Raw genomic sequence first — 18,090 nt, forward strand, 5'->3', positions numbered from 1 at the left:
ATAATATATTAGTACATTATTTCAGTTCATTATGTACATCGTCTTGGAGTTGAATAATATATTAGTTTACTTTACTACCTTTATTTTATACTAACATTTTGGTTATTTTATATTTTTTTGGGGAAGAGTTTAGTACTATGTTTCAATTTGGGTTAAGTATAACATGAAGTATAGAATGAATTGAGTCAATGCTCCCGTGCACCATATCCAGCAATCTCCCCACCACAGATTTCCTCACTTTAGCGTAATAAATCAAATCTAACCGTTAAATAATAAAGTCACCGACACGCGGACGGTCAAGATATAAAATTGCAATCTAGGGCACGATCCGACCAAGCAGATCCCAAACACAGAGACCCTCTCCTCTCCAATTTCAGCTCTATAAATCAACCCCCTCGACTCCCTCCACACCTTCGCTGAGACTTGCGAGTTGCGAGCTTACACTTTTTCCATTTTTTTTTCAGTGTTCGTTTTGTCTTTACACTGAGCGAAGAAAGCGATACAATACATATATGCGTGTTCAAAAATGGCGAAGGCTCGTAATAAGGGGAAGAACGAAGAGCAGAAAGGGGATAATTCTGAAGCAGTGATTCGTCATCAGAAGCTATGTCTCTCTATCGACATGGACAAACGTCGAATTTATGGGTCTGTTTTCTTTCTCTTTTACCCACCAAGATTTTCCATTTTCTCGAATTTACTGTCCAAATTCGCATCCTGCTGTTCTACTAATTTCAAGAAACCTGTGAACATCAAGATTCTTAAAGATAAATTACATTATCACTCAGTAAAATTTCAAGAAAACTGGGAATATCCACTCTTGTTGAAGCTCACGATGTTCAAACTGTTTCCCACCAAGTAAAATTTCAAGAATTATAAATTTTAGAAAACCTACAAGGTTTAGACCGTATAGTTGAGATTATGTTCCTCAGCTGATTCATTATAGAGATTCACATGTTTTTTTTGGACAATCAAATTACCTCTTTAAAAATTTGAAATTTTAAAAATCTGTTTTGGTTAAGTTTTTTTTCTCAAGTACAAGTAATGGGATTCAATTGAACCCATTTCCTTCAAGCTAGCTCTGCCCCTTGACCCTTGGTATTTGGATTGTTATTAGACTGAGTTATGTAAGCTTTGGACATTAATGCCAACTTGGGTGTTAACTTTTTGGCTTTTCAGTTACACAGAACTTGATATAGTTCCACCAGAAAACGGAATTTTGGGCTTGCACGCGGATAATTTGGTAATAGACAGTGTTACAGTTGATGGGGAGCCTACAGAATTTGAAGTTTTCCCGCACTATTTACCCTTGGAGAATGGGGATAGATGGTGCTCTGTATCATCAACTACTTCAGCTGCTGATGCCGCGGGTTCAGTGTACTTATCATCTCTAGATAGAGAATTGGTACCAAATTTGTTGATAATGTGCAGAAAATCCGCGAAGGATGAGATTGAAAAACAGGAAGTGCATTTAGAGAATGGGGTGGACTCTTCAGCTGAAAACAATCAGGTTTTTGCATATTTATTTTAGTTTGTTGGTTCACTGCTCAAGCTTTAAGTGCTGCTGACTATATTTTTGGTTCACTGCACGAAATGTGCTTTCAGATTTTTTGGCTCACCCGCAATAACATAATTTTAGTCACATTGTCCTTATTAAAAAAATAACTTAAAGTCACATCATTCTCGCGTGAGTTGGCTTGAAATGTAAAATCTTGGTTAACTCATGAATTTAACTTTCATCCAACAAAACTGATGTGTTGCCACATAACTATATTTCTCTAAAGTTTAAGCACCATAATCAGCCCAAAGGTTGCAAATTGACACGTCTCCACCATATGATACTCAAAAGGAAATATTGTCTCAAAATTTAAACGCCCTAGTCAGATTTGAAGTGCGATATAATTGGAATTTTTTTTTCCATCTGGGTACTTTAATTTATAGAGAGATTTTCTGTCTTATAACTTTGATCAGATTTCCTTTAGGATATTTAAGTAATGAGGTTTACACTTCTGTGACTTATGTAGGTTATGTTGGATGCAGAATGTGAAAAAGGTCCGTATTGATTATTGGGTAGAGAAGGCTGAAACTGGAATCCATTTTGATGGTGATGTTTTACATACTGACAACCAAATTCGGCGTGCACGATGTTGGTTCCCCTGCATGGACGACAATTTACAATGTTGCTGGTAAGATGCAAGACTTGTGAAACTTATGGATGCTGTTTGAATTTAAATTTACTATATTCATTATTGTTGCTTTTTCTGCAGCTATGATTTGGAATTTACAGTGGCCAGTAATCTTGTGGCTGTTAGTACTGGAACCTTACTTTATCAGGTGGGTGGATACATTACATCTCTTCTTCTTAGCTAGTCCACTGAGGTGAAAATCATGGTGAGGAAGTGGTTCTAGTGGAGTGAGGATTTGTGATCCGTAAAAGTCCACCATGCTTTACCTTTATGATGACAAGAATGAGTATTAGTTGGTTAGTTGATGACAGAGCTATATTTATGATTTTTTAGAATCTGCTTCTTTTCTTGACAAATATATTCTTGATAAATATTTAGTGAAATGCTAATTCCTGTATCTTCGGCTTTAAGATTTCATTGTGAAATATTAACATCTAAGGCTTCTTCTAGCTGTTTCTGGAAATGTTCTGTGCCTAGGAGCAGTTGTTTTAGTTTCCGGTTCCTTTGTGAGGAGCGAGAACCCAAAAAGTTGGATTAAAAGAGTAAAAGATGGTGCCTCTCAGAATGTTGTTGTTTCATTGCTAATATTCTTTTAAGTAAAACTATAGTTTGTTAGCTAGTGAAGTTGTATACAACAGATCAATTTGTATGAAGTTTCATGTGTGCATGACTTTTCAATTGGAAAGAACGGACAGCCTCCATGGTAAAAATGGTGCTTAAAATTCTTTTCAAAATAAGTTCTTGGCACGATTCAACATAAACCTTCAGGAAAAGGTTGCGAAAAGCAAGTAGATGTTACAACTTACAACCGTAGTTCTTGAAGATTGCGTTGCCGCTTGCCCTTCTTATGCAGTTCTCATGCCTTATGTTGTGCTAGCTGTGATTTTCTTCTTGCCTGAATGCAATTAGAGGCTCCTCAGTGAGCAAATGTTTTCAAACTGCTAGGTCTTTTCTTTATCTGAAGTTTTCTGGCGGCTGGTCATGGTGTAAGAGTAACTCTTTCTCCCCTTCTATACCCTTTTTTTCCTCTGGAGGTATTTTTTTTGATGGATTTTGAATCTATGAAACAAGTAGGTTTTGTTTTAATGGTGGTAAATACTAAAGAGGGATATGTGAAAAAGAGGGAGGCATGATCATTTTTTAACTTTGTTACGGTTAAATCATCCTTTTCTAGAATAACTTTGAATTCATTTGTGTCTTGTTGTAATGCGCTTCATAGTCACAAGGAGTTAAATCTAGTTACTTTTGTTGGGGAATGACCAATTTTTCCTTCATGTTGCAGTTTGACATTGGTTTTCAAATAAAATGAAATTGTGAGTTTACTGTTTATCAATCAGTATCAATTTTTTGCTGGATGCACTTTGCCCATATAGTGAAACCAATATACTCCAATTATGTCCTTTGGCTGCCTCTTTTTTCCCCACAATGTGTTGTCTATAGATGTATGACCAAATCTAGGTAGTTGATGTCTAACTTAATTTACTTTTTTTCTTTTTCTTTTTTCTGGTCAGATCTGGACCGAGGATGTTCCTGCTCGTAAAACATACGTCTATAGATTAAGTACTCCTGTTAGTGCTCGATGGATATCCTTGGCAGTCGCACCATTTGAAATTCTTCCCGACCACAATATTAGTCAGCTCTCGCATATTTGTCTCCCTGCTGACTCAGCAAAGCTGCGGCACACTGTGGGATTTTTTCACAGTGCTTTTAGGTATGTAATATCTCTTCACTGAAACATCTTTACTTGGGCGTCTTTTTACCCTCCCCTTCCAACCTCCCTGTTACTAATATTCAGTCAGTGGACCTCAAAGAAATTCTTTTTGTTTGTTTTTGAACAGCTACTATGAAGACTACCTTTCTGCGTCATTTCCATTTGCGTCATACAGTCAAGTTTTTATTTCTCCTGAGATGGCAATATCATCATTGAGTTTAGGAGCCTCCTTGAGCATCTTCAGCTCTCAATTACTATTTGATGAGAAGGTCATTGATAAGGTATGCTTGTACACGAAGGAAATTTTGGATTTTGATCTTCAAAATTGGGGAAAAATCTAGTGAACAGTCACGAAGGAAAATATGCAGAAGTGGCTTGTGCTTTTTGCTCCTGTTCATGCTTGTCTATTATTCTGGTTGCCCTTTTATTATTCCTCCCCAAAAGAATGTTGGTGGCATGCATTAACAATTGGTTATCAAGAAAATATCTTGGTCATTGTTTTTCCTTGTTTTTCTGTTTCTCTTGATGGGTTCAGATTTATTTAACAGACAATAGAGACAAGGATTAAACTTGCTTATGCCCTTGCAAGACAATGGTTTGGAGTATATATCACCCCAGAAGCGCCAAATGATGGTAAAGTGTTGGACATGCTGTTAACACGTGATAATCGAACTTCTGTATCTTAACTATGTGTTATTAATATTCTCAGATTGGTTGTTGGATGGTCTTGCTGGTTTCTTGACTGATATATTCATCAAGAGATTCCTTGGAAATAATGAAGCGCGCTATAGGAGATACAAGGTTTGCTTCTGTTTTATGGTCTTCATTAGCAAGCAACAAATCAATTTTTGCATTTTATTTGTAGCTCCACCAACATTTTATAGATTGAAGCTTGTAGCCCCTTTAGGCTCATTTCACTATGGCTATTCTTATGACAAGGCAGAATAGGCACATGATAGAGTAAGAAGGAAGCTTTTAGGTTCATCAGTTGTGTTATTTGTGTTGATTTGTTTATAATTTGAACCTAGCTTCTCTTGCGATACCTTATGTAAAATGTAGTTTGCTAATTTAAGTTCAAACTGCAGAAGCTTTATTCTGACATATCTTCTCTCTCTTTCTGTGTGCCCCCCCTCCCCCGGATCTTATTTCCTCCATGCCTTGATCTTACTTCCTCCATGATTTGCAGGCTAATATTGCTGTTTGCAGAGCAGATGACAGTGGTGCAACTGCCTTAAGTGCTGTTGCTTCTTCAAAGAATTTGTATGGCACCCAGTGTATTGGTTTCTTTGGCAAAATAAGATCTTGGAAGTCTGTGAGTGATATTTTGCCTTCCATTGTAGCTTAAAAAATATACTGTTACCTATCAGGTCTGATCTTTGTATTTGTCTTAATAGGTTGCGATTCTCCAAATGTTAGAAAAGCAGATGGGACCTGAGTCATTTCGCAAGGTATGAGCCTTATAGCAACTATTATTCTGTGGTGCCACTTTCATTCTTGGAATATACATCTTAGAATCTTATGGCTTTTAGGTAGGAGTGGTAAACTGTCGGGTCGAAAACAGATAATGAAAAACAGATAAATTATCCGACCCGGCCCATTTGATATGGATAAAAAGCTGGTTAACCGGCGGATAATATGGGTAACATTACCCATATTATCCATGACTTCTTGCATATGATCACTATTGGGAGAATTCCTAGTTTCCCTAACTTGAAGAACCTCCAATTTGAGGCTTCACAAATGTAAAAGTTAGACCCATTGGTTATCCACTGGATGCCCATTTTCTAAATGGATAATATGGTTCTTATCCATATTTGACCCGTTTTTAAAAAGTTCATTATCCAACCCATTTTTTAGTGGATAATATGGGTGGTTAACTATTTTCTTTTAACCATTTTGCCACCCCTACTTTTAGGTGTAGATGCATCTTGTAGAAATTATTTTGTTGGCTTCTCTACTTCATTTCTGGAAAAAATAGTTTTTCTGTAATATATAAGATATTTTTGTAAAACACATACACTTATGTATATCCTTACTGGCTGGCACAATGCTAAATCTCAGGTTCCCTCCACATACAGATGAAAAGTAGACCAACCATATTAGCTCATCAACTTGTCAAATAGGTGCTCAACAATATTTGTGTCAGAATAGAGTATGATAAAATAATATGTCTTTCCTTATTTGATCAGTCAACCAGGTTGTCCATTGATTCATCTATGATTCTGAAGTTTCTTGTATCTTAGTTAAAAATGAAATATTCCAGTGTTGTAGACGTGCTTTATTTTTAATCTCAAGGGAAATAGATGTTTTGGGATAGGAAGAACAGATTTAATTAGACAAATTATTAGCTTGGGTTTGCGATAATTATAAAGTAAATATCCTTGTGACAAAAGGACAACAAAACGCTATGTGAGGTTTTTAAACTAATATTATAAAGTGAATCATAATACAAAATCAAATTGACTTCGTGAAATGTGTGCCTAGTCAAATAATGTCACCTAAAGTAGGAGGGAGAGAGTATATGAACTTTGGTTGTTCTGCAGTTCTCCAGTAATTAGGAAATGATGCAATTTTCCCCCTAATTGCTTCACTGGGTAGCCTAAAGCATACCTATCTTTTCTAGATACCATTGTATAAAAAAGAAAAGCATTCCCATCTTTTCTAATAGAATGCTGGTTGCTTGGTTTCCTGATATTTCATTTGCCAGTCCTTTAGCTAAAAAGCATTCCCATCTTTTTTTTAGCCCTTAACTGGCCTGAATGTGCATATAGAATATAGATAGAAAAGTTATTGACTGTAGATAGCTGCAACACCACTTGCATTCGTTCTCTCTCACCCCCCCTCCTTCGTTCTTTGCCTCTTGTGAGAATGTCTTCTTTGCGCCAGTAAATATGTAGGGGTAGAATAACTTTAATCAACATTGTTCTTGGCGCGCTACCCACGTATACCATGTCTCTATTTCTGTCTCCTTCAGTGTTGAAATGCATGGACAAATTAAGGAGAGATTTTCTTTGGAATGTCAATAAACTATCAAAACCTATTTGCCTTGTAAATTGGAAAACAATCATCAAAGACAAAAGGAAGGGATCTGGGAATTAAAAACCTTGGGAGTCATAGTAGAAGTCTTTTGATGAAGTGGCATTGGAGATTCAACATGGAGAAAAATGCACTTTGGAGGAGAATTTTGGTGGAAAAGTTTTCGTTGGACAATCCTGGCGCATCAAAGAGTAGAGTGCCTCATGGCACCGGTTTATGGAAACATATTAGAGGGCATTGGAACAAGTTTGAGACATATTAGAGGGCATTGGAACAAGTTTGAGACAAATATGGGTTTTTTTCTTGGCAATGGAAGGAAAATTAGGTTTTGGGAAGATGCATGGTTGGGTCATTTGCCACTAAAAGTCCAATTTTCAGTTTTTTAGAATCTATCCTTGCGTCACTGTGGGGCAGTTGCAGATTTTCTGTACATAGCAAGGCTGGAATTTGAGTCTTAGAAGGAATATTCATGATTGGGAAATGGAGAGGATAGGTTTCTTGCTACAAATGCTAAGCATCACTGTTTTAGACCACAACAAAATGTACTCTATCAGTTGGATGGGTAGGGCATTTTTTCAGTTCAAAGCTGTTAGTGTATGCTGGATTTTAGCAACAGTGAGTTTTGGCCTTGGAAAAAAATGTGGTACAACATGGCACCTTTAATGGTCTCTTGATTCTCTTGGATTATGGCGAAGGAGGCATGCCTCACAGAAAACAATCTCCAAAAGAGGGGTGTCAAGCTGTGCAGCAGATGTCCTTTTTGTGAAGAATAATCTGAAGAAGTTACCCACCTTTTTTTTGCATTGCAGGGTTACAAGCCAGTTATGGAACATGTTCTTTTCCATATTTGGTATATCTTGGACCATAATTAACTCCATTACAGAAATGCTGAAGTGCTGTGCTGGACCAGGGAGGGTCTACGCAAGAAAGCTCAAAAGACTTGGAACACTGATCCTCAAGTTATCTGGTGGTCTGTCTGGCCTGAAAGAAACAATAGAATTTTTGAAGGCAAAAGAAGAAATATACAGTGCATTAAACTTAATTGCATTTTGTTGATCACTTTTTGGCGCAACCTATAATTACGCCTGTTGCGCTGGCTAATTGCAAATATTTATATAATATATTATTTACCCATCCAAAAAAAAATGTAGCTCTAGGAATCAATACCATCTCCATTCACTAGGTATCCTTGTTGCCGCTACAATTCTGTTGGAGTTCTTGCACAGGTTTGCTGCTGCAGTTGAATGCATGATGAATTCCTGAATCAGTCATGTTGAGGGCCACCCGGTATTTTGATTTCTTCTGTTCTGTGTTGGGGAATGTGATGTTTAAAGCCGATTTTGGTGGTATTATGGTGCCTTTCCAGACACATACTCTCCTGTTTGGTTGAAAAAATTCTAGGGATGTGAATATGTTTCAGGGTTGTCCCATATGTATTATTGGTCAGAAAGAAGCTTAACTAAAGAATAGGGTAATAATACTGACTCAGTACTTGTGCTCTCCACTATAGAGAAGGCACCACTCTTTTGGAGATCTCTTATGCTGTCTAAATCATAGAAAAATTTGTTATGGATAGGCAGTTCTTTTAAATGTTTTAGCAGTATTTAATGACACTGATTACTTATCCTTACTTGCAGATTCTTCAGCAAATTGTTTCCCGGGCTCAGGATGTAAATCGATCGTTGAGAACCCTTAGCACAAAAGAGGTATTTCTCTATTTCAGCTCTTGAAACCATTTGGTACCTATTCTCCCCTATATAACTAAGCGAAAAATGGACTAGCCTTATAAATCATGCAATTTCAGCATTGCGTATGAAGCATGCGTCTTCAGAAAGTTGTCTTCAGAAAGCATGCGTAGATGTTTAGTTAGTTTGTTCAGTTGGAACTTTCTTTCCCTCGTTAATAGCGTTGACACTTTTTTGGATTTTGTTAGCTCCCTGGTTCTAGCATAGGCGCTCTTGAGCTTACAATGTTTTTTGTCTTTTGTACGGAGCATAATTTCTGTTCTTGTAATTTGGCATCTTCCGGATGCCCTTTCAATGATATTATCTTACTTCATAAAAAAAAGAAAAGAAAGTTATCTTCCAAAATGAATGCAGAACTACTTCGGTGATTTTTTGCCATATCACCGATATTATCTTCACTAGCATGCTACTTTCTTCATCGCCTTTTGTGGTTGGTGTGGCTTTGTTTATCTGATTTTGCACTACAATTGCAGTTTCGGCACCTTGCCAACAAGGTTGGTAATCTTGAGCGCCCGTTTCTTAAAGAATTCTTTCCACGTTGGGTCGGGTCATGTGGCTGTCCGGTGCTTAAGTATGTTTTCTCCTGCACGCCTCTGTGCTTACTTTAGGCATTGAAATTGTTTTGACTGATGTCTGATTTGTCTTTGGTGTCTTAACAAGAATGGGATTCTCCTATAACAAAAGAAAGAATATGTTCGAATTAGCAATATTGAGGGAATGCACAGCTCGACTTGACTCAAGTGCTTCTATGACGAATGGTAAGCTTGACTCTGAAAAGCAAGAAGGGGACGTTGGCTGGCCTGGAATGATGAGCATAAGGGTGCATGAGCTTGATGGCATGTACGATCATCCAATTCTGCCTATGACTGGAGAACCTTGGCAGCTGCTTGAAATTCAGTGTCATTCAAGACTTGCTGCAAAGCGGTTTCAAAAACCCAAAAAGGGTTCTAAACCTGATGGCTCTGACGATAACGGTGACGTTGTGGCTAATGTAGATACACGTGCAACGTATGTTTGATGTACTTATCTCTTACATAATCTTTTCTTTAATCTTGGACAAGATTTTATTTCTTCAGCATTTAGTGTATCTGAAAGTTATTCTTACTGTGGATTTACAGCTCTGATTCCCCGTTGTTGTGGCTACGGGCAGATCCTGAATTGGAGTATCTTGCTGAAATTCATTTTAATCAACCGGTCCAGATGTGGGTAAGTATTATCCTGTGTTATTCATGAAGTGCTGTTTGTAATTCAATAATACCAGCTTAATTTTCATTTATTTGCTTAAAAAAGTTAATCCTTATGATAATTTTCGGATTCTTCCAAAGATAAATCAATTGGAGAGGGATAGGGACGTGGTTGCTCAGGCGCAGGCTATAGCAACATTTGAAGCATTACCACAACTTTCGTTTTCGGTTGTTAATGCTCTCAACAACTTCCTTAGTGACTCTAAGGTGTGCTTTCATCATTAGTCACTGCCAAACAGCTACAGCTCTTCTCTCACCTTGTTTCCTAATGCTTTATGCTAAGCCTGGTGAAATCATTATTTACCTTCTTTTTTGCTTTCTATACTTGGGGATGCCTAAGGCCTTTTGGAGGATTCGAATTGAGGCGGCGTTTGCTTTGGCCAGTACAGCATCCGAGGTATGCCAGTTCTTTTATCTCTTCTATTCAGACTAGCAGTTTATTTTTGGTAAGTAGTTTCATCTGTTTAAGGAAGGATGTGGCATGCTTCATGTCCCATTTTTTCAGTACCCTCCTACGCACTGTGTTTATTGATGCTTCTGATTTTGTGTTAGTTATTGGATTATAAGATCTCTATGTTCTCTCTACCTGCAAAATGTAATTGCTCCATTTGTTATGAAATGATATAATTATGTTTTCTGAATCATAATTTGAAAGTTTTAGTGTCATCCAGCTGAATTGAGACTTCATTCAGATGATCTTGGATTCTGGTATATTTAGTGTCCTTGATATAGATCTCTTAATCAGGATTGGGAGTAAACACTACATCCTTTCCTCATGACAATTATTTCCACATGGTAAACTCCACCCCTCAAAAGTCAAAACCCCCCTGCACTGGTGTCCAACAGTGGCACGTTCCCTCTTTTGCTCCCTCGGTGATTCGAACCCCTTAACCTTTTGGTTGAAGGTAGGGAGTTCTTACCACTAGGATATCCCTTTGTTTCATCCCTTCCTTGTGATCTAAAGAACTTGCAACTCATCTGTGAGCCAAAAAGCTTTTGTCTTCGTCATGGTAGATCTTATATCCTTCTGGAGTTATTTGACATCTATGTTCATGCTCAATAGTTTCAATTTAAATGTCAACCATAGAGAAGGATGTCAATTGACACTGAATTATGGTGTTCAAATGGCTTGAAGTTACCGGTTATTTTGTGAATTGGAGTAACCTGGTCAGTGATAATTCATATAGCTGACCCCAACTTGTCCCCAACTTGTTTGGGACTCGGGCATTGCAGTTGTTGATGTCTCACCGGCACATTAAAAGCTATTTATGGATCTCTTAGATGCAGATGTAAGTTAGAGTTATTTCCCTTGTGTATGTCGTCGTCGGAGATTGTTAGTGATGTTGGTCACCCTAATCCATGAGATGGGGATTCATCTCTCTTTAATTGTGTTTTTCTTGTTCTTTGACAAGGACAGATGTTTCTAAGGAAAAATGTTCATCTTGTATTTCCCTGATTTCTGGTTTTATTCTTTAACTTATTAAGATTATTGGTGTGTCTCTTTCAGATTAAAAGGTATTTTATTTTCATGGTCAGGAAACCGATTGGGCTGGCTTGATTCATCTTATCACATTTTATAAAACTCGAAGATTTGATGCCAATATTGGACTCCCCAAGTGAGTACTGCATATCTCTTTGCTGGCATCTTCACCAATTTTCTGAAATTTGGAATTCACATGCTTCTTTTTTCCTTTCCTTTTTAGGCCAAATGACTTTCGTGATTTCCAGGAGTACTTTGTACTTGAGGTAATGCAATGAGGTAGGATGTGAATTATATGTACGCTGTTGTGAATCAATGCGCTGGTTATCTGAAATTAGACATTACTTGATTCCCCATCTTTTAGATTGCTGGGAGCTGGAGGTTTGGAACGGTTTTATCTTGTCTGCTTCCCTTCACTTTATGTGCATGCATAGGATTTCTCTGTTGAAGTTCATGTTCTTATTACTATATCACACATGTGGTGAGTGTCACACTGCTCATGCTTACTGTGCACTTACGGTGTTTATACCCTGGGATAGCTACTCTTGTTGTACCTTTGAAGTATCATCTGGAACTTCAGATCTGTGATTTGCCGTTTGAAAACCTATTTTTGGATCCATTTCGTAATTTTGGTCTTGTCGGCCCATGAATCAGAACTCCTGATCTTTTCTTGGTTCTCTCTTCCTTCCCGAACACAATTACTTATAATTAAACTGCCGCAAATCAATGCGATTTGACTAATACCATGGGTTTCTTCTTTTTCTTTGGGTATCTTAACTTTGTAACTCTACGGGACACACCTAATCGTCTTTGATAACTGGAAACTCGTGTTGCACTAAAAGTTAATAAAGCCAAAATACATGCCATAATCTGTAGAAAGTCATATTACATCACGTCAAAAGCTCTCATGTTTCTTTTCTTTCAAAATTCTTACATAAGTGGTATGGGGTTACACTTCAGGCTCTATATCTCATTTTTCTCATTCTGAATCAGCTATGCATCCAGATCCCAGCCTTCTCTGTGCAGTTTATTCACAATCATAAGGTTTTTGCAATCCTCTCGGTGTCAACTTGAATTCTGAAGTTGGTATCCAAGGGAGGTTTGGTTTAGGTGACACAGAAGGCTGCACCGTTTAACGAAATTTAGGAAAACTTGCAGTCCGTTCTTGAATCCATAGGCTTGCCTAATTCTTCGCATTTCCATATCATTACTGAGCTGGAAGATGCTCATATTGATGAAAAGAATTCAACTCTCTAAAGTTAGAATTCGTAATTACGAAGATGCTCATTTCGTAATTTTGGTCTTGTCGGCCCATGAATCAGAACTCCTGATCTTTTCTTGGTTCTCTCTTCCTTCCCGAACACAATTACTTATAATTAAACTGCCGCAAATCAATGCGATTTGACTAATACCATGGGTTTCTTCTTTTTCTTTGGGTATCTTAACTTTGTAACTCTACGGGACACACCTAATCGTCTTTGATAACTGGAAACTCGTGTTGCACTAAAAGTTAATAAAGCCAAAATACATGCCATAATCTGTAGAAAGTCATATTACATCACGTCAAAAGCTCTCATGTTTCTTTTCTTTCAAAATTCTTACATAAGTGGTATGGGGTTACACTTCAGGCTCTATATCTCATTTTTCTCATTCTGAATCAGCTATGCATCCAGATCCCAGCCTTCTCTGTGCAGTTTATTCACAATCATAAGGTTTTTGCAATCCTCTCGGTGTCAACTTGAATTCTGAAGTTGGTATCCAAGGGAGGTTTGGTTTAGGTGACACAGAAGGCTGCACCGTTTAACGAAATTTAGGAAAACTTGCAGTCCGTTCTTGAATCCATAGGCTTGCCTAATTCTTCGCATTTCCATATCATTACTGAGCTGGAAGATGCTCATATTGATGAAAAGAATTCAACTCTCTAAAGTTAGAATTCAACTCTCTAAAGTGGCTTTTTATGCTTTGTGTTTTTTTTTAACTTTAACCATTCTCTGTGCTGTCTTTTTCTTTTTATTCAGGCTATTCCACATGCTATAGCTATGGTTCGAGCAGCTGACCAGAAAAGCCCTAGGGAAGCTGTTGAATTTGTTCTACAACTTCTGAAGGTGGTCATTATAGTTGCTTGATTATACTGACTGCTAGTTCCAATATATATGCTTTTTACATATCAGTTGTTTTGACTTCATGCAGTACAACGACAACAGTGGGAACCCCTACTCTGATGTCTTTTGGCTCGCCACGTTAGTCCAGTCCATTGGTGAACTTGAATTTGGACAGCAGGTATTCATCACTTCCATGAATCGTTCCCAATCTGGCCGATGGATAGCCTGTATTTTTCTCCTTTATGCAGTTTTTTATTTCTCTTATCCTTTACTCTGAAGTATTTAGTGATGGATTTTTGATTCTGCTGTGTTGATCATAAATTTGGTTGGAGCTTTTCTTTTTTCTCTGTTCATTCACTTATACCCTATGTTGCTCGGACTCTCCGAAAATGTGGCAGGATACGTGTCGGATCCTCCAAAAGTAGTGCATTTTTGAAGGATCCGACACGGGTGCAGCTACATTTTGGAGAGTCCGCGCAACATAGCTTGTACTGCATTCAGTGATGTTTCCTGAATGCCAGTTATGTGGGGTTCTCATGGCCATTTTCTTCCCTAGTTAGCTTTCTTGTTACTCAGACAGAGACGGCCTTTTAGATCCTTGCTAACCTGTTCGCATATTGCAGAGTATTGTCTATTTGTCATCCCTTCTCAAGCGAGTTGATCGGCTCTTGCAATTTGATAGGTGCATTATTTTCTGAATTGTTGGATAGGGAGGGCTAAGTACACTAGCTTTTGTCATTGATTTGAGAGTTATGTAACAGGTTGATGCCAAGTTACAATGGTATTTTGACAATTAGCTGCATCCGATCTTTGACCCAAATTGGACTAAAGCTGTCAGAGTTTGTTCCTCTTGTAAGTAGTTTCTCTTTCCGCTGCTATCCCCTCTAGGCTCTGGCATATATAAATTATCATCGTTGGCGGTTGCAGGATCGTGTCATTGAGCTTATTAATCCATTCCGGACTTCAAAAACACTTTGGAAAGTTCGGGTTGAAGCAAGCAGATCGCTTCTTGATCTTGAGTTCCAGGGCAAGGGCATTGATGCTGCCTTGACATTGTTTATTAGATATTTGGATGAAGAGCCAACTATAAGAGGTTCTGGGCAGTTTTAATTTAGTTGGCCAAAACATTTTTTCCTGTTGATGAAGTACAGCGTAGTATTTAGACTTGCAACATTAATTTCTGTTAACTTTGTTTGGATACAGGTGCAAAAAGTAAGTAATTTCTGCTTTGATCACAGGTCAGGTGAAGTTAGGTGTGCATGCCATGCGGTTATGTCAGATAAGAAATGAATCTGATTCTGACAGTGATGTGAAGGGTGAAACTCTCGTTGCTTTACTGCGTCTCCTTGAGAGCCCAACCTCGTTTAACAATGTTATTCTTCGTCATTACTTGTTCTGCATCTTACAAGTCCTTGCTCGAAGGTGCTTATTCTATTATTACCTGTATATTGTGATGGATTCTGGTACTTCAATCTGCTGTGCTATCTGCTGGAGATTGCAAGGAAGCTTGTTTTGCTTGCTCCCATTAGTTGTGGATTTCTAAATAAAGCGCCTTATATTCCTTTTAAACTTGCTTAGTGTCTGGAATCATCTGCCTGTGTGATTTACATGGTGATCCTCCTTTGTCACATACAACGATCTCCACACATGATATGAAAAAGTGAATTACAATGTTCTGCATCTTACGAGTCCTTGCTCGAAGGTGCTTATTCTATTATACCTGTTTATTGTGATGGATTCTGGTACTTCAACGAAATTTGTGTATTTCAACGCATAATACAAACTGTGACGATGCAATTCCTAGAAAATTTGCCTTTTGTTTATTAGAGCATGTTTACTTTATCAGAATCTGTTGCACGTTGAAGTATTTCCCTCCATCTGTTCAATTTGGACCACTACCTTTTCTGCTATGCAGTTAGTTTAGCTGCTGAATTTTATTGTTTACTGTTTTAAAATTTAATTTCTTTCAGAGCGCCTACACTGTATGGAGTGCCAAGAGATGGAAGTTTGAGGATGGGGCACGCCGAAACTTGTAGCGAACTTAAGAAATTTTTCGCTGCTCTTGTCAAACAATCAAAACCTTCTGAACCTTCTCTGGAGGACATTGAAGGTATACTTGATGATTCAGCCATTGCAGAAGCTCCTCAGGAAGCGGATGCTGTTCCGGGCGATGAAAATGCAAAAGCTGCTGCTAGCTCTGTACCTGATGGTTTATTTGTACCAGAGGTCCGGAAAGAAGCAGATGATGCTCTATTGAGTAACGAAATAACACACACTGTTACTGGCGCTATACCTGCTAATTTGGTTGTTACAGAGGTCCAGAATGGGGCAGATTCACTGAACCTCAGGCATGAAGGAATGCAGCCAGTGGGTGACCTCCCATTGGCTAGTTCTGCAGCTCCTTCTGGAGAAGAGCCTGTCTTACCTGATAGTAATGAGCAAACAAAGCCAATGGCGAGCCTGTTACATGAGACTGCAGCTGTGTGCATGGGCCCCCCCGCAGCCGATATTCTTGAAAGTCATGATCAAGGGAAACCAGTAATCAACCTTGTACCAGATAGTTCAGCAATTGCTGAACCTTTTAGAGAACCTGATACAGTTTCTGCAAGTCATGAAAGAAAGAAGCCGGTTTTCAAGATTAAAGTGAAAAAAACTGTGACATCCTCTCGAGCCGAAGATCATGAAAATGTAACAATGGACAAATCTCAAGATGGTTTTCGTGATGTTGACCGTGGGGCAAGCAGCTCAGTTTCTGTTGATGCACCTCAAAGAAATATTGTTGAAATCATGAGCAGTGGTAACCAGTTCCCCGAGGATGTCAACTCTTGTCATGATGTGGGATCTCATGTTACTGCCAGCATTGGAAGTGTCAAAGTTGCAATCGAAGGTGAAGAGCTAACGAAGGAGTTGCAATGCACCGCTGAGTCAAGTAAAGTTTCTCTGGTGCCACGACCTGATGATCACTTATCAACTGGTATGACGAGAGATGACGATACTGAGGTTGAACCTCATAAGTATGCAAGTTTACAATCGCTGACTATGCCTAACCTTCCAGTTCACGGCAAAGTGAAGGAAAAGAAGAAAGACAGAGGAAAGAAACGAAAGCTTGAGGGGCGCAAAGATGACCCAGAGTACTTGGAACGGAAAAGGTTAAAGAAGGAGAAGAAACGGAAGGAGAAGGACTTAGCAAAGCTCATGCAAGACGAGACAAAGGCTTCAACGTCCGTGGGGAGTCAAAGAAAGAATGAGGAGCGAGGTGCCAAAGCAGAGACAATCAGGAATGATCATCACAAGGCAAGTTCAGTGGAGCAAGAAAGTAGAAAAGATGAGGCTGATTTAAGACAGGTGATGAACGGTGTAGAAGCAAAGGCAACCTCTTCGGATTTATATAGTAGGTATGCGGATACTGGGGCTAAAGGAGCAACTGTACAACTGAAACCAGGGGGTTCTAGCGGGGTGAAGTTAAACGTAGATAGAGGTGATACAAGTGTAAATGCGCCGCCTCCACCACCTAGTTCTTCACATAAACTTAAAATTAGGATTAAAAACCGAACGCTTGGAAAATCATGATTTTGTACAGTAATTTCCTTGTAGAAATAGTTAATTTGTTTTCTTATCTGTTCAATTCAAGTGTAGTTTTTAGTGGTAGAGCCATAATGTATGAAATTTGCTTGTCCGGAGTCTTAGCTGACATGTAATAAAACGTTATTTACTCTTTTTTCTTTGTGACCTCTGATATTCTACTGTGCTGGGGTAACTATCTTTTTATTGTTTAGACTATGGGTGTCTAATGGGCCGGTGCCCGGCCCAGGTCGATTAAAATCGGAACTGGCCCGGACCGGTACAAGGGGGCCGGGTGGGGCTGGGTTAAAAGGGTAGGGGGGTTTGGTCCGTTCACATTTTGTCAACCGGTTAACCGGATCGGTCAAACCCGATCAATGTAAATTACTGTTGAACTAGTTAACCGGCCCGGTTTAAAAGCTATATTTCATTTTTATTTTATTTATTTTTTAAGGTTTTAGAGTCTAAGGCAATGCAAAACCTTTGAATTTATTTTTTTTCGTAAATTTAGTTGTTGTTAAATGTAAACCTTTCAATTTGTAAGTATGAATTTTGAAGTAATTGTAGAACTTGCAATTTATAAGTGCAATTTTTTCCCCATCTACATTGTATTCTTTATATTTTTACTTTATATTAATATAAATTACAATAGTTATACAAAATACAAATAATAAAAAAAAACCACTAACACGGCCCGGCCTGGCCCATTGTACCCGTAACCCTTACGGTTCATTTTTTACCCGGATGAACCCAAACCTGTTAAACCAGGTAAGCCTCAACCTGTAACCGGTTTGGACAACAACCCGTACGGTTACTAATTTTTCCTACCCAGCCCGGCCCGACCCACCCGTTAGACACTCATAGTTTAGACTGCCTCTAGTGGATATGTTGGATTAATCTAATTATATTATTTATTACTATTATTTAATCTATATGTAATATGTTGGATTAATCTGATTTATTTTTTTTACTTTTATTTTATTTTATTTTATTTTATTTGATGATGGTATGAGTTGAGCTTAAAGAAA

General features: G+C 38.2%; 1 protein-coding gene across 3 annotated transcripts; it reads left to right on the plus strand.

Annotated features, from left to right (window-relative positions):
* Positions 1 to 353: 353 nt before the first annotated feature.
* LOC104235781 (transcription initiation factor TFIID subunit 2) lies at positions 354 to 17,230 on the plus strand. Of its 3 annotated transcripts, none has more exons than XM_009789597.2 (25): positions 354 to 645; positions 1,177 to 1,507; positions 2,022 to 2,183; positions 2,265 to 2,331; positions 3,695 to 3,894; positions 4,022 to 4,175; positions 4,443 to 4,527; positions 4,604 to 4,695; positions 5,081 to 5,206; positions 5,289 to 5,342; positions 8,568 to 8,636; positions 9,149 to 9,246; positions 9,336 to 9,683; positions 9,794 to 9,881; positions 10,001 to 10,126; positions 10,260 to 10,316; positions 11,456 to 11,535; positions 11,623 to 11,665; positions 13,418 to 13,504; positions 13,590 to 13,679; positions 14,125 to 14,183; positions 14,263 to 14,353; positions 14,429 to 14,594; positions 14,740 to 14,923; positions 15,472 to 17,230. In XM_009789597.2, exons 2-25 carry the CDS (start codon positions 1,476 to 1,478, stop codon positions 17,069 to 17,071), a joined length of 4,158 nt encoding a protein of 1,385 aa, XP_009787899.1. In that variant the 5' UTR covers positions 354 to 645; positions 1,177 to 1,475; the 3' UTR covers positions 17,072 to 17,230. The 3 variants fall into 3 exon arrangements, with proteins under 3 accessions (XP_009787899.1, XP_009787897.1, XP_009787898.1); XM_009789595.2 differs by having other exon boundaries at positions 2,038 to 2,183; XM_009789596.2 differs by having other exon boundaries at positions 543 to 645; positions 1,185 to 1,507; positions 2,038 to 2,183.
* Positions 17,231 to 18,090: the final 860 nt, after the last annotated feature.

Source organism: Nicotiana sylvestris, chromosome 3, assembly GCF_000393655.2.
Source record: "Nicotiana sylvestris chromosome 3, ASM39365v2, whole genome shotgun sequence".
NCBI classification, from domain to species: domain Eukaryota; kingdom Viridiplantae; phylum Streptophyta; class Magnoliopsida; order Solanales; family Solanaceae; genus Nicotiana; species Nicotiana sylvestris.